At 33.9% G+C, this 17,032-nt stretch overlaps 1 protein-coding gene across 2 annotated transcripts; it reads right to left on the bottom strand.

The window, feature by feature from the left end:
* Positions 1-891: 891 nt before the first annotated feature.
* sap30bp (SAP30 binding protein) lies at positions 892-17,017 on the bottom strand. 2 transcript variants are annotated; one of them, XM_079896991.1, is made up of 11 exons: positions 16,867-17,017; positions 15,528-15,652; positions 13,592-13,636; positions 11,244-11,286; positions 6,938-7,026; positions 4,075-4,166; positions 3,890-3,950; positions 3,759-3,810; positions 3,609-3,667; positions 3,287-3,371; positions 892-1,926 (listed from the first exon to the last, which is right to left on the bottom strand). In XM_079896991.1, the coding sequence occupies exons 1-11, from the start codon at positions 16,958-16,960 to the stop codon at positions 1,748-1,750; spliced, it is 924 nt and encodes a 307-aa protein (XP_079753117.1). In that variant the 5' UTR covers positions 16,961-17,017; the 3' UTR covers positions 892-1,747. The 2 variants fall into 2 exon arrangements, with proteins under 2 accessions (XP_079753117.1, XP_079753116.1); XM_079896990.1 differs by having other exon boundaries at positions 898-1,929; positions 16,867-17,000.
* Positions 17,018-17,032: the final 15 nt, after the last annotated feature.

Below are 17,032 nucleotides of genomic sequence, written 5' to 3'. Positions count from 1 at the left end.
ATATTCTAGGATGACAAAGTCAAGATTCATCGGGGTCAAATTGTGAAAAGAATGGTTGAGGGAGCATGAAGAATACAATACAAGATCTTGACCAAAAACTGATGCACCACTTAATGGAAATAACATCAGATTTATTTTCATCAAGAGGTGCATACATTTTTGGTCAAAATAAATTGCCGAAATAAATGCAATCCTGGTGAACATGACACTTCTTTCAAAAAAATGAACATATGTCATATGTTCTAAAGTAACATATTAATTTGATCATTTGCACAAGGTTTTAACCAAAAGAATAGTCCACTTAGAGCAGTGGTTCTCAACCCTGGTCCTGAACTCAGATCATAAGCAAACTTAAGAAGCTGCAGAGACATCGATGTCACGTGTCTTTATGGGATGTGTGTGAATGCACACACGGATCCTGGAAAATCACTGGCAATTGTGAATGAACCAAAATCAAACAATCCCAGCACACATTATCAGTGTATTTTCCGGAATCTCTGTGAAAGGGGCTTTGAAGTAACCACCACTTAGAGTAAAGTGTCTAGATCAAGGGACACAAGTTTGAACCCACAACCTTCTGATTATCAAGCCCAGATCTTTAACTAGGCTGTACCCACATTCTCAGCAGAAGGTTTTAAATATGACCAAGGGAAAGTGCCAAAAAATCATCTCATTGCACAGGATTTCTTAGCTTGAACAAAAGCTTGGATGGCTCGAGTTCAGAATGGAAAAGGTATCGCTTAGATATAAATCAGTAATCCATCTAGTAGATGCACACCATCTTTCAATTTCAGAACCCAAAAACACATTCCTCATCCACAAAAAGTTATTTAACTCTACCTGACATCCCATTTCTGTTTCTTCATCCCAGAGGCAGATCCTTTCAGGTTTGAATTAAACACAGCAGAGTTTTATAAATTCAACAGCTTTGCAATTATACAAGAAAACATTTATTTTTACACTGTTGAGCTACAGAAAAGCCACAGAGTCGTTTTAATATATACATGTTTTTTTTTAAAAAAACTACTTGCAATGCTAAAATTAAATAAAAGACAGAAATGACAAGGGGAAAAAAAAAAAGTGTAAAAATGAACTTGTACCAAATTATAACACCACCCTCTGTCTACACAATAAATGCAATAATACAGTCAATTAGCCCTGATCAGTTGTAATAAAATACTGAATGAAGACTCCAGTGATGTTTAATTGGTGTTCTGTGTGACGTGACCTATCCAAAAACATGAAAATGGAAACAGATAGAAGGCAAACCTGACTGGTCATCTATCAAACAATTAATGATTACTAAAAGGAAAAATAAAATGCAAAATTACTCGATAATTTGTTGCAAGTTTGAAAGAGTTTTCATATGTTGGACATGAAAGTTCAGATGACTTGCAATGCTTGACAGCTGCAGGATAGTTTTTACATACATGAAATCAATAGAAAACATCTGGGTAAAGACAACCAAGAAGTTTAAATACAAAAAAAAAAAGTATCAACCATCGGATGAATGCATTTCAAAACAGCTAGTCAAATTTTACACATATGTCTGGTACAATTATGCCATTATGAAGATATATCCAAAATATTCTCTTTCTGAAAATGAGATGAAGACCATCTATTCCAGTTGCCAGACAGTTAAAACCGGCTGTTGCTCAAATAAAACAGCAGGACCTGTTACTTTTCCACGTGACACTGCCATTGACTATCAATCTGGCAAACTGATTTTCAACACTTTTTTTCCATGTCATTGCTTAGCTTTTTTGAGAATGGTTCCCACTGCAGAGATGACAGTGGTCTTGGTGCCGCTGGCTGTTGTGGTCACAGAGACGACTCCAGGGAGGGTGGCAGTGGTGGTGAGGAGGGCGGGTTGTGCCAGGGTCACTGGCACTGCTGAATCCCACTTGCTCTTCCTCTTCTGAGCATCTGCTGGGTCATAGCACTTGGGTTTAATTCAACTAGAACTAATGGTAGGTTTGTTTGCAGTAACACTAGTAACCAACAAAGACTGAATTATAATTCAGCATATGTTGGGCTGTCACAATTCCTCAATTAAATTAGAGTACTTGATTTCAAATAATTCTCGATTGCAATTTGCCCATGTCGTTTAAATTGCAAAACACGGAAGTGGTGCATTCCACGGACGGCATTATTAGACCTTTTCAAAGGCAGACCTATACATCAAAACTATTTAAAGGTGCAGTGTGTGATTTTTTGTGATTATTACCATGCATGCAAGTTACGAGTTTCTTCCAGCGTCTCAACGCGGCTCCGTTCACAGTAAATGCTGCTATAACGTTCATCTGGGAATGCAACGTGCACCATTTCACCAGATATGTAACGTAAATCATTTATAAACCTTAGCCAACACAGGAGAATACATCAATACATTACTAAACAAGCAAACTGTTGTTCATCGTGATTTCAAATAAAAGTTCAAACCCTCGCTCTGAGTTTGCATGTTTTGATGTCCACATGTTGTTTTTTTTCAAGAAATTAGAGTGGCTGTAGCATGTCTATCATAAAGAAGTGGCCAAATATCAAAGATTAATTGGAAATTTTAATTAAGTCTTGTTTGGCCAATATTAAACAAGGATTTGATCATGCTGTAAAGTGTAACAACAACAATCACCAGACGTTGGTCCCCTCTGGAGGCATTTATTATAATACATGATGAACATAAGTTGTGTATTTTATCAGTGTTGTTCAATACAACAATATGATTACTAGCTTTTTGATACTTTCTTTGAACCAATTATTATTGCCTCATTGTTATTATACCAATGTATTTTAAGTCATTTTAATGGTTGTTCTTCACTTAGGTCTATTTGTATCACCTCAAAAAGTGTATCCGATTACTTGATTAATTGTCAAAATAATCAACCAATAATGTACCAAATGACCAAAATAATCATTAGTGACAGCCCTAAACATTTGCATTTCATTATCATAAAACTAGAAATGGCTTATGCAACTATTATCATAGTGGCAACACACTAGAAGTAAAGAAAAGGACTGATTTTCTCTTTTATAAATGCTGAATAATACAGTTATATATATATATATATATATATATATATTTTTTTTTTAAATAGTAAAAGCCTTAAACCTTGAGGTCTTTTTTGGTAATAAATATTTTTTATAATAATAATAATAATAATAATAATAATAAGTATAGCAGGCTGTTATTATACAACAATAACATTGCCTATATATGTTGCAATTTCATCACTTTACATTTTTAAAGCCCTTATTTTTGCATCAAACACTCAATCATGCATTGTACCTGTGGATGAGGCAGTTGTTGCGTTTGTGGCCAGAGCTGCTGCATTAGAAGTGGTGCCTTTTTTAGTGCCCGTCACAAATTCAATCTAAAGACACATGGGTAAAACATTGTAACCGTCAGTTTGGCCCATATAGAAGAAACAAACCTTTTATATATTTTATATATATATATATATATATATATATATATATATATATATATATATATATATATATATATATATATATATATATATATAAATAAAATAATAATAATAATGATAATGATAATAATAATAATAATAATAATAATAATAATAAGTGGAGTGCCTCAAGGTTTTAACCTTGGTCTTTTCCTTTTTGGCTTTTTCCAGCTTGTCCATCTCTACCTTCTGAGCTTTGGCTGTGGAGAGAATAGCAAACAAATGGTTAACAGATGTAATCAATTTAATCCATGAGTTGAAATGTCAAATTTAATTTTAAGCTAAATTTACCTAGTGCCTCATAATACGAATCCTCCGACCAGCCATGGGGGTCAAACATGTCCTATGGAGAAGTAAACACAAAAAGTTTTTTAAAACAGCAATGTGTGTTTACATGGTATTAAAAGGTAAACATTACATACTTTTGGATAATTGGTTCCAAGTTCATCAATTCCACAGAACTGGATTAGCTTCTCATAAATACTATAAACACAAACACATGGTTAGTTTGCAAACAAATAACAGTACTTTGAACAGTATCAAAATATAATCAGCTTCAGGTTATGTCTGGTGCATGGTGGGTCATTAAAACTTGTTATCTCCAGACCTTGGGTTGCGAAACTCTTTCTTCATTTGAATATGGCTGTTTGTATCAAAGTCTCCATGAAGCTTCCGCTCGTAAAGTTTAAAGATCTTTTCCTACAAACAGAAAAGGTACAACAGTCTTATCATCTAATTATTTTTCCTATCATTACTGATATTAAGTGCATGCATGATCTTGCCAAATAAACAAATTATCTATTTTTTATTTTAAATGCAAGTTTATGTCAAAAGTGCACTACGCAACAAGAAAAATACTGTTTCCTCTCTTGTTGTGAGGCACTAGGAATGAATAAAGTCTTTGTACGACTGCGAGTTTCTAGAACTAGAGGGTGATTTTTGACAACCGGACTCCAAGAAGCACTTGGAGATGTGCCATTTTCAGTTTTCCTTCACATTCCAAGAAGTCAAATAAATTTAAAAGTCCTTTGTTGACAGTTAAGACACTGATCTTCATTTGTACAAAATGGACTACAAGAAAGTTAGCAGGAAGACCAACTGAGGTGCATAAGAGAATGAGGATCATGTCTGAGCAGCGATAAAAGCATAGCCACAAGGACAGGATATTAATCATGACGTGGAAAAGCACATCCCATCTATCAGTACTAGGCTGTACAATACTGAGTGTGAAAACCACACCCGTGTACACCTGCCCCAACAGCTCATGAGACAGAGCTATAACAGGAAGTGCTATGATTAATAAGAAATTTGAGAATGAGATATGAATAAATTTTAACAAGCCACATTATTCTAAAGAAATATGTTCAAAAATGACCTACGCATCAACATGGTTTTGACATCCCTGACCTCAAATGTTTAAATCCCTAGACATGTTCTGACAGGACGCAAGTTACATGATATAGGGCAAACTGCCAGTCCTTACCCCCGGGTGAGGCAAAACACCTGAAAGACTGACACCCACAACCTTCCACCCCCCAGTGCCACACCCTGAGATAAAACATGGCAGCCAGGATCTGAACATGTGCTCTAAACACCGTTGCCAAGAACTAAAACAATGAACTCATATGATCTCTTTTTATGACTGTTGATGACAAAGTGTAGTGTAGCAGTCCAACCAAAACAGAGCAGTTGAGAGAATGTTTTTCAGCTGGTATACGAAAAAAAAAAAAAAATCAGAATTCCCCAAGAATGAGAAGCACCAATCCTATTGTTTATTTGCATTCACAGTCTATGTTGTTTTAGCCAGAGTCTTTTTAATTTAAAGGGTTAGTTCACCAAAAAATTTAATTTCTGTCATAAATTACTCCCCCTCATGTTGTTCCAAACCTGTAAGACATTTGTTCATCTTCAGAACAGAAATTAAGATATTTTTGATGAAATCCAAGAGCTTTCTGTGCCTCCATATACATACAGCAACGCAACTACCACCTTTCAAGGCCCAGAAAGGTTTTGTTTTATTTTCTGCGAACAAAATATTCTCGTAGTTTCATAAAATTAAGGTTGAACCACTGTAGTCACACGGGATATGTTAATGTTGTCTTTACTACCTTTCTGGGGCTTGAAAGTAGAAATTGAGTTGCTGTATGTATATGGAGGCGCAGAAAGTTCTCAGATTTAATCAATTATCTTAATTTGTGTTCCGAAGGTCTTACGGGTTTGCAACGACATGAGGGTGAGTAGTATTTTCATTTTTGGGTGAACTTTCCCTTTAATTAAGATACTATTATTAATTTTCAACCAGTATTTTGTATTTATTTTTGTATTTCCTGTTTTCATTTTAATTTTAGTTAAAGGTTTAGTAATTTTGTTGTGCATTCTTGTCAGTTTTATTACTATATTTCTGTTTGTTATTTTAGTACATCAAATTAAACTAAATGAAAATGAGAAATTTTGTCTTAGCAAATAGCTGAAAATGTTTTTTTTTTTTTTTTTTTTTTTTTTTTTTTTTTTAAGTAATGGAATTTATGGTTTTAGTTTTAGTTAACTATAATAACCCAGACTTTAGCTTCAAGTATTTATCCAAATAAAAGTAAAAGACAGTGTTTGTTTATACGGATGATTGTTTAATTAAAAACCCTATTTCAGCAAGAGAATACAATCGGCATAAAGTCAGGTCTACTTTGCAGCATACATCCTAAACTAACAACGAGCGAAATATTTTTTACAGCATGCTTAATTTTGTTAATATTAGTTAATAAAAATACGATTGTTCATGTTAGTTCACAGTGCCTTGACTAATGTTAACAGAAACACAATTTTATTTTAAAACATTTATTAGTACATGATGAAATTACCTTTACCTAAGACTAGCCTAAAAAATTCTGTAGTTCATGTTAACAAATGAGACGTTATTGTAAAGTGTTACAGAAGAGGCCATCTGACTGACATTTAAATTGACCAACTACTTTTTAACATCATGTTTATGTACAAATTTGAAATTATTGTACAGCAGGCAGCAGCCTATTATCAAAGTCAATAAGCGCTCATTCAAATAATCATGCAACAATTTCCACAAAAGGAGTGGAAAGTGTGTTGACTTCTGTCAAAAATTCTGTATGTCCAAAAATCATTGGTTAAGTTCAGATTTTTCACAAATGTAAGTGTCCTTTAGGATCTAATTTATAACTAAAAGGACCTCACTAACATGTGATCAGTGCAGCAGTCTTTAACACAGCTTTGTGTATAAAAATGTGACTCCTGGAAATGGCATAGCAGCCAAACAATCAGATAGAATTGATTTTGGCCCAGTCTTGTTATTTGTTTGTGCAATATGCATAAGCCTGTGAATGGTCAGCGTGCAAGCTATCTGATAGCAGCTGGGACTAGCATCTTTCAAAAACAAGTTCTCTCATTGGACCCCATGGCAGCAAGTCAAGAACATCTCAAAAAGAACAGAGCAACAATCTCACCTGCAGATGACTGGAACAACGCCCGGCGGGTTCAGGAGGAATTCTGATCTCGTCAGGAGACATGTTCCGAACCTTCTCCGAAAACTGTGCTATAAAGAAGAAAATACTCATTTGAAGAATTAAATACATGAATGTTACAATTTACTTTACAGTATAAACAGGTGTGCTGCAATAGAGTAATGACAATCATATGCTCATAAAATCAAACTACATTTTTTCAAGAAAATATAGTTGATGCCAGAGCATTGCTATGCATGTTATATCTAGCATGTTGGTAAGGTGTATTGGATGATGTGTGTGTGTGTGTGTGTATTATATATATATATTATATATTATATTATATATTATATTATATATTATATATTATATTATATTATATAATATATATTATATATTATATTATATATTATACATTATATATTATATAATATTATATTATATATTATATTATATATTATATTATATATTATATTATATATTATATTATATATTATATTATATATTATATTATATATTATATTATATATTATATTATATATTATATTATATATTATATTATATATTATATTATATTATATTATACATATACACATACATATACATATATACATATATACACATATACACATATACATATATACATATACACATATACACATATACATATATACATATATACATATATATATATATATATATATATATATATATATATAGTGTGCAAGCTTATTTATAATTATTTAAGTTACAATTTTTCTTTGGTATATTTTTTCAAGAAAATATATTTCGATAGGTCTGTATGTTGTGCAATTAAATTTGTCTTTGATTTAGATTTTTACATATTTCATACAAACGAAAATTACTGCCAACTTAAAAAGTGAGCACATACTAAAAACTATAAAGAAATAAAAAAGAAATAAATCATGAAGAAAATCCTTCTCCCATCAGCGGTATAAAGTTTCCAAACACACAAATATTCACGATTCCATATGCAACTTTAACCTCAAAAAAAAAAAAAAAATGTTTCACATTTTTAAAATGACACTAATCTACTACAATTACGCAAGCATTTGCGAGAGCTGTATTCTGTATTTTTTCTTTATTCCTTCAAACTAGAAGTGTCTATCAGCAGCCTGTCAGACATCTCTGGAGCAAATTACGGAGAAATGGAATTTGTGGTTGCGTACACATGCAGCAGTGAACACTATTCCAACCATACTGGTTGGAACAGGCTACTGCCGAATTCCCTTTCACCTCACCTCCTCTGTTCTCAATCCCACACACCCTTCCTACCCCATCTGCCTCTCTCACACCCCCTGGCTGCTGTTCTGGACAGGTCTGAGGCAACAACTGTGGGCCAAAACATGCCTCCGTTTGTTAAAACACATGACAGACGCACACACACACAAGCAGGGAAGGGCTGGGTGGAGCACTCTAGAAGTGGCACACTTCTCAAAGCAATGCACAGACACACACAGACATAAACATGTAGAAACAGGCCCTCTAGCGATGGAAACTTGCCGAGGTAGGTCGGAATTTTGGAAAGGTAAAATCATTTTTCATAAGAATTGCCTTACGCACACTGAACATTTGAGGACAACCCTTTGGCAAAACAGATCATGCACACATGTAGAGCTACTCTAAAGAGGCAGAAAAGAATAGAACACACAGATAGCATTTAAAATAATCAGATACACTATTATTATTGCTCATTTTTATGGTTAGGGATTTTAGAATCTCCTAATCCTAAGTATTGAAAATCGACTCATAACTCTTACATAAATGAAACCTCAAATTGTGCAACTTCTCAAGATGACAGGCTTTAGGACAAGTGATCAGACTTGCTATTTTTTACCAGGTGGATGTTAAAAAAGGAAAAATAAGTCCCATAAACTGTGGGATAAAAAAAAGAAAAAAAAAGAAACCTTTGTCACAGAGTGCAACAGTGCCAGCGCACTTATTCAGTGACCGTGGTTTTTCCTGTTCTTTTAAGGTGAATAACAACATTACAAACTTTGATTTGAAGCAAAATTGGACAAAAAGGTATTTGAAAATAAGAGAAAAAGACAAAGGTAGAAGGCTGTCTACTTAATGGCTTTGATGGTGAAAAGAACTACACTCCCATGAAGCATTGTGAACGACATAATGGATAAATATAAAACTATTGATGGCTAATTATACATAGGAACAATATATTTTATGTTTCTTGCAGCAACCACATAAAAACAACCCAGAACACCTTAGCAACTAGGGCTGGGTATTGACACAAATTTCATTATTCGATTAAACTTTGATTCACAATCTTGCGATTTGATAAGCCATTTTATTGATGTGTTTCCGTGGCTGAAACCTGATTGATGATAGTAGTAGTAAAGTGGAAAAGATGATCCGTACATGACACGTGCACCTCGTGCTGCTGCTTCGCTTAATCTGTGATCTGCCACGTCACATTAAAGAGAGCCAAAATGGTATTTATTGTTTGAATTTCATAAATAAAATGGACAGAATTTGAAATCTGAGACTTTATTTAGTTTATTTAGTAAAAAAAAAAAAAAAGCTTATTTGATTTACTGGATGGTACTGTAAGTGAGCTACAATGTTCTGAAAACTGAGAACAGCATAGACTAATTTAGAGATTCTTTGTCATTTAAGAATCGATTTCGGTTCATAAAAATGAGAATCGATTAAAATCGAGAAATCAATATTTTTTCAATATTAGCAACCGCCATGGCAGAACTAGAACAAAGGCAAACACAACTAATACTTTCTTAGAAAGTGTAAAAACCTTGGTATAAAACTGTCAAAGTTTGCGATTGTTTTTGTGGCTGTCATGGATTCAACTGTAGTTGGTCTGAAAGCTGTGTTTTATAAAGCATTCACACATGTCTTAATTACAGTGTGATTAGAGTAAATGTGGTAGCAGCAGGCAGCAAGTGTGCACAGGAATGTTGGCAAGACAGGGGTCTTCTATAAAACCCCTAAAATCCCCACTGTTGCTCTCAAGCCAGCTTTCTTATTCCTGATATGATTTAGTGTGATTTTAGCTGATTTTTGAGTAGTTCTCTCCCCATTTGTCATTTCCTCTCCATCAGAGTAATCACGCGTTAACTGTACATGACTCATTTCTCAGGCATCTTCAGAACTCAGTGTTCTCCCAAACAAGTGGCACCATCACACACAAAGCCCATACACCAACTCCAGTCTCAGAAAGACTCCAAAAAAGAGAAGGAGGGAAAATTAGAGCCGAATGTAAAGATCTTCTGTCTCCCAACCACAAAGCAAATCTTTGAGTCTCCAGCAAGACCTTCCTTTCTACGGTCTATTCTGATCTTTTCACATTTTAATGTGAAGAAAAACAAGACAAAGTGGAACGTTCGGTTACTCGTCCAAATGTCTTGTTTACAGTAACTCCCAACAACTGTAAAAGTAGAATATTCTGGCTCTGAGTGCATCAGAAAGATATGTGGCATTATAAATACAGTTTTTATACATAGGCTAAAAGTTTAGGGGCCCAAACTTCTAGTGCAGGCTGCATGTATTACGTTGTTACGTTTTTTCATGAAGAACGTACTCTCTCTACGTTCCAGCTGATGAACGATAAAAATATTGACAGCCAATCAGAATCCACCCAACTATGAAGAGCTTGAGCATTTAAAATAGTAGGTGAAAACTGCAGGGCATGCTTATTATAATCAGAACATTATCGTGCATGAAGTGGACACTAATAGTTTTTGGTATAGTTAGGGTTATAGTCATCATTCTTGGTGAGAATGGGCCTTTAGTTGGAAATTGGAATCGCTTCCAGAACAATTTTTTCCAGCTGATGAACCATAAAAACATTGACAGCCAATCAGAATCCACCTGACTTTAAAAAGCTCTAGCATTTAAAGCAGCATACAACATAACTGTATTGGGAGCTCATTATAAACAGAACGATATCATCATGTTGATATAGTTATCGATCTTGGTGTGAATGGGCCTTAAGTGGAAAAAGAAAAATGCACTCATAGAAAAATTAAAGGAAAAATCATGACTTTGATGAACAAGCATTAAAATTGAAGTGCTGTACAATCCTGAGGTCTCACTATAATCAAACTAATATCACACAGAGATGCCATAAAACAGAACTGAAGCAATCCAACCTGGATCACTCATTTCCTGGGCACGGCCAAGGTACACAAACACACACCTCAGCAACTTTCTTGCACCATGTTGGCTGGAGCACAAACACACATCAATGCTTTCTACCATCTCTTTGGAAAGATATTTTACTTGAAGATGAGGGAATGATTAATTTGATACTTACCAACAAGCTCATTGGGGTCTTTAACCTCCACTTCCAGGACATCCTATAATAGAAGAAAAGGTATAAAAAAAAAAACACATTGAAAATCAATAATACATTGATTTCAAGTGTTTTCAAGTAAGCTTGTACATCCACATAAGATGAATTACGATAAACCAAGTGATATGCTGTTAAAACCATTTAATCAGATGATATTTGGCCATTTTGGCCATATCAGCATCAAATAATAACTGTGCCTGCTTGTTGATTTAACAAAAGGGTTAGCACCCCCTTGTGTAAGCTCCAAAAACTTCCAACAGAAAAGTCCAAGGATAAACAGTTTTTTATTTTCAAATATTTTTTACGTAAATATAGCGTAATATGAGTGTTCATTAACGCATGTCTTTATACACTACTAGCGATTCAGAAGAGAAAAGGTTTAATCCTTTGCTGTAGCTTTTAAAACACAAAATGTCTTTCCTGGAAAGCTTAAAACCCAAGGCGTGGTGAAATCTGCACCAAAGTGCAAAAGCCCCGAGTAGTAAAAAATACACTGGGCCTCTATTCACTGTCCTCCTTTACACAATCTCAGATACAGTCACTCAGCAACAGAATGTGCAGATGGAAGAATCGTCTCGTAAAAGCGCCCAAGTAGAAAATGTGTCTAGGACAGCACAGAGAGAAAGATATGACTCACTGAGAGATGAATCTCTTGTAGCCAAAAGCGCAAATCCTAACAACAGTCCTTTCACTTGAAAACTCACTATGGCAAAACAATGTTAGACACAAAAAAAGGACCCATCCATCTCCACTGAGGCAGGGGGCCTGCCTAAAAAGGGGTCTTTTTCATTTAGATTAGCCCAAAAATGGGACCACGGGTTAAAGGAGCTACCCCTCGCTATTTCATTGTCATGCCCCGGCATGCACTTTAACAACACTGAAGACAAAACAAATTTCTGAATAATAAAGTTATAAGAAGACACTTAAGCAAGTGAAGATTACAGCCTGCGCTTAAAAGGAATGGTTACCTTCATGCCATTCCAAACACATTTTTGTGTGGAAAATAGTTGTAAAAAAGATTCTTTAAAATTCCCCTTTTTGGGCCCTAATGAAAAACAACACCATATGAGTTTGGAACAACAAGAGTGCGAGTAAATGAGAATTGTCATTTTTGGGGTGAAAAAACAGTCAAGGACAAACATGAACTGAACCCACATAAATAGAAAAAGCACCATAACTCTTACATACTTATTAAGCAATCATAATTTAATCATTTCATTACAAAACATGTCTTATATCATTTAGTGATTATGAAGAACAGCGCTCTCTCTCTGGGGTGTGGCTCTAAATTGATGCAACATCACAAGCTACTATTGTGAAAAAGTCATTTCAGTGCATGAAATAACTTGCCAATGCAGTGCTTTGCACATCTGAATTCCTTTAAGATTACTTTAGAATTAAGATTCTACTAGGTATTCAAACTAATAATGAGAAATACTGTTCATAAAACAGCAACATAAATGTGTTTTCTAAAACTATCATGAAAGCACCATGTAAATACCACACTTTTATTCAGCAAGGATGTATTAAATTGACAGTCAAGTAACAGTCAAGACTTTTACATTATATTTCAAATAAATGCTGTTCTTTTTAACGTACTATTCAAAGATTCAAATAGAAAGTTCCCACAAAAAAAATTAAACCGCTGTTTTAAATAATAAGAAATGTTTCTTGAGCAGCAAATCAGCATATTAGAATGATTTCTGAAGGATCATGTGACACTGAAGACTGGAGTAATGATACTGAAAATTCAGCTTTGCCATGACAGGAATAAATTACATTTTAAAATGCAAAAATATATTTCACAATATGACTATTTACTGTATTTGTGATCAAATAAAAAACATTTAAAAATGTTACTGTACCAAACTTTTGAATGGTAGTGTACATTCAGTTATGTTAGTTACTACAGCAACAGTTACTACATATACAAAACATTACAAATATTATCATCGAGTACCATCAAAATATCAAGGTACCAACATAGTATTTTTGTTGTGTAAGGGGAAAAAAAAAAACAAAAAAAAACTTCAAACACACTGAAAACAGCTAGGTACATTTCAAAGTACCTGCAGTACCTGCAGTGTGCATAAACCTGATGCTTAAAAAATAGGCAAAAAAACAAAACATTAAGGACATGCTGTACTACTCATACGTCCCTTCTATGCAAGTTCAAACACACATGTTCCTCAGAAGGAGTGATGTAGTGTTCTCTTGGTTTGAGATCAATCATAACACTCCAGTAAATTTAGGAAGGGTGTGTCTTGAGTTTGATACCCAGAACAGGGAATTTAGGTAGGGTCAAATACCTTCACATCATCTTGGGTCCGCCCTGAGTCCGACTCCTCCTCTTCCTATGAAAAAAAAACGAAAAAAAAAAACAGGGTCACCAAAGTCACATAACCATATTACCAAACAATATTCAAGAGCTCCCCCTTCAGGTGTGCAAAGTAACAACCGTGGTTCTCAGAGAATGACTGAGAATTCAGTTCTGACAGGGAATTCAGTAATAATCAAAGTTGAATTAGAGGAAAATAAATTAAAATTACCAGAAGAGGGGCAATAGTAAATTTACTTTGAGATCTTTTAATATAAAAAGCAAAAAGTACCTATATACTAGTTTCACAAGGCTTAAACCTAATCCCAGACTAAAACGCATGTTTGAGCGGTCTTAACTGAAAGCAACTTGCACTGACTTATCTGAAAATATGTCAGTGTCATTGTTTTGTCTCAAGATGCACACAAGCAACATTTTTTTTTTCTAAGGTGAGTTTATAAAAGCTACTACTACTGGCTTAACCTAAACCCTGTCTGTGAAACCAGGCCTTAATGACTAACAATGAGAAAAACTAGATCAGAGTGTAGTCGTATTATGAAATAGTTTCTAACCTTTATATGGCATTAATTCTATTACCTGTCAGGAATAATGTGCATTTAAAACAAATATATATATATTAGGGTGGTCCTTATTTTTAAAGTCTCCAATTGTCATGCTCTTATCCCTTCAAATTGTTACTTTATATAAGAAAATACAGCATGCCAATTTTTATGGCAGTAACATAATAATTACTGGTAGCTCAATAGCTTTAAACTTTCTGAGATTTTGATGATTTTTCATAAAAACAGATAATTTGAATTGGTATTGTACCTGGCTAGTAAAATTCCAAAAAAAATCTCCATAAAAGCATCTAATGCACCATATATTCCTAAATATGTATTTTAGATACATATCTCAGTTTACTTATTGTAGAAACTAAATCCAAATTAATCCATCCATGACCCGGTTTAGCAGATTTACCTTTCCTGGTGGAATCAATACATATTTCTATTGATGATCACCTTGGTTATTGTTTGGGTTTAGAGCACATTTTTTGGTTTAAAAAATTACATTACGTTCCTTGAAATAGACCCGGAACTTTGGCCGAATCAAGCAGATTATCAGGAGGCACAGGCAACCATGCAATGAAAGTAGTCAATGATCACGCCGAGAGAGGAGTGGCTCTGATTCAAGAATACAATGGCTATCTCACACACTCTGAAGAACAATTGCAGTTTCTCATTCATGTGGTGGAAGATCACCGACGGATCTATCCAGACTGCAAAAAGTCAACACTGCCTGCTGAGCATCAGAAATGAGGGATTGCTGAAAACTTTGTGCATTTTTTGAGATTGTTGTCATTGTTGTCATGTCAGTGTTGCTCTGATTTCAATAAAATGTAGTTCATTTGCAGCAACTTTTAATATTACTTGCATATCACAATACCGCCGCACAGCTTAACATAGGCAATCTTCCACATGATTGAGCTACCTCTAAATATCTTTTTTTTGTCAACATTATTGCATATTTCTAATTTTGAAGTTAAAAGGAACAGTTTAAGAGGTTAAGACACTTACATTTTGCAAAAAAAAAAAAATTGGACTTGATAAGGACCACCCTAATATATATATATAAATATATATAAAATGATAATGATATAATAATGGACTGGAAAATGTTAAATATTTCAAATTAAGTGACAAATCAAGTAATCTCATCTCGGTAATTTGTTCATTTTTGTTTGCAACAATTTTTGCCACAATTTCCTTTTGTTACAATTGGCTCTAGTCTCCTCTAGTTAAGAAAATAATGATAAAAAAGGTCCTATAAAAATGTGAAGGATAATTCTGAGGAATAGGATTCCATGTGGATGTAATGGTCTGACAGTAGAAAAACCCTACACTGAAAAAGATATGGTGAAAACTGACCGAATTTCTAGTGCTGTCCTCATCACTATCCTCATTTTCCGAGGGCTTCTCATCTGCCTCCTCCACACGACTCACGTCATCCTCTCCGTAACTAGCCGACACCAATCCACCATGAGATTCTGATTCTGCAGAACAAAAAGTAACCATTTTCAGTTCCACTCATCAAGATTTTCACAAGAACCTTGACTTCCATTCCTGATTATATCAAGGGGCGTTACGACATACAACCAGTTTGTTATCACCTAAAAAGCAAACACTGAAATGTATTAACATTATATAATATAGATCAGGAAGAGACAAACTTAATAAGAAAATTCATAAATACATAAAGGCAGAACTATGATTTTCCACATCACATGAAATAGCCAAATACTGTTTAAAAAAACGTGACAAATGATTTTGAGTTTAATTGGATATAGGCCTAGTTACAACGGTAGCCTACATACTATAGTTATTACAAGTTATTGTTGACACTGTAAATCCATAATACATTAATATGAGATATTTTTGATGACAGTATAGGTTAACACCAAGTTACAATCGTTTTACAGTCGTAACAGAACGTCACAAGCATAAAATTACTAGTGCTGGGCAACGATTAATCGCATACAAAATAAAAGTTTGTGTTTACATAATATATGTGTGTGTGTACTGTGTATAATTATTTTGTGTGTGTGTATATATATATATATATATATATATATATATATATATATATATATATATATATATATATATATATATACACACACACATATATGTATATATTTAAAAAAAAAAGTTTCTATATAAAATATGTATATTTATATATAATATAAATTATGTATAAATATATATACAGTATATACATGCAAATATTTCTTAAATATATAGCCTACATAAATGTGTTCAAAATAATTATACACAGTACTACACACACATATATTGTGTAAACACAAACTTTTATTTTGGATGCGAATGCGATTAATCGTTGCCCAACACTAAAAATTACATAAAATACCAGAAGAACATAGCTTAAAAAAAAAAAAAAACTTTTATCATAAAGGAAATAAACTAGAGAACGAGTCTCTTTAAGCGTAGTGCCCTCTACAGCACTCCACGGCCAAGTGTTCGTCGAAATAATTTCTTACAAGCCAACCATCAAGAAATAGCTAGTTCCGCTCATGACAGTAATATATGTCACAAAATAAGCTATGTACATATTGTCTATTTCATCGCATTCGCTGTCATTTGTAGCGGCTCATACGTTAACCTAAACCACAACAACAAAGCCATCAGTGTTACAAAACTCCCAGTATTTACAATTTTTTCCATTCATAACATTCATTAGAGCTTATACCTTGATCATCTGTGTCTGGATCTGAATCCTGCTCTGAATCATCCCCATAAGCAGCTAGTGAAGAGAGAAGCGCACTTCTTTTACTACTCGCCATGTTCAGCGCTGGCGCACATCAGTGACGTTATGGTCTATATTTCATCTGCGCACGCTCGGCGTTTCGAAATGC

This window comes from Squalius cephalus, assembly GCF_949319135.1.
Source record: "Squalius cephalus genome assembly, chromosome: 16".
In the NCBI taxonomy this organism is placed as follows: Eukaryota; Metazoa; Chordata; class Actinopteri; order Cypriniformes; family Leuciscidae; genus Squalius; species Squalius cephalus.
Note: the sequence above shows the minus strand (reverse complement) of the source record. Positions and strands in the feature narration are given on the sequence as shown.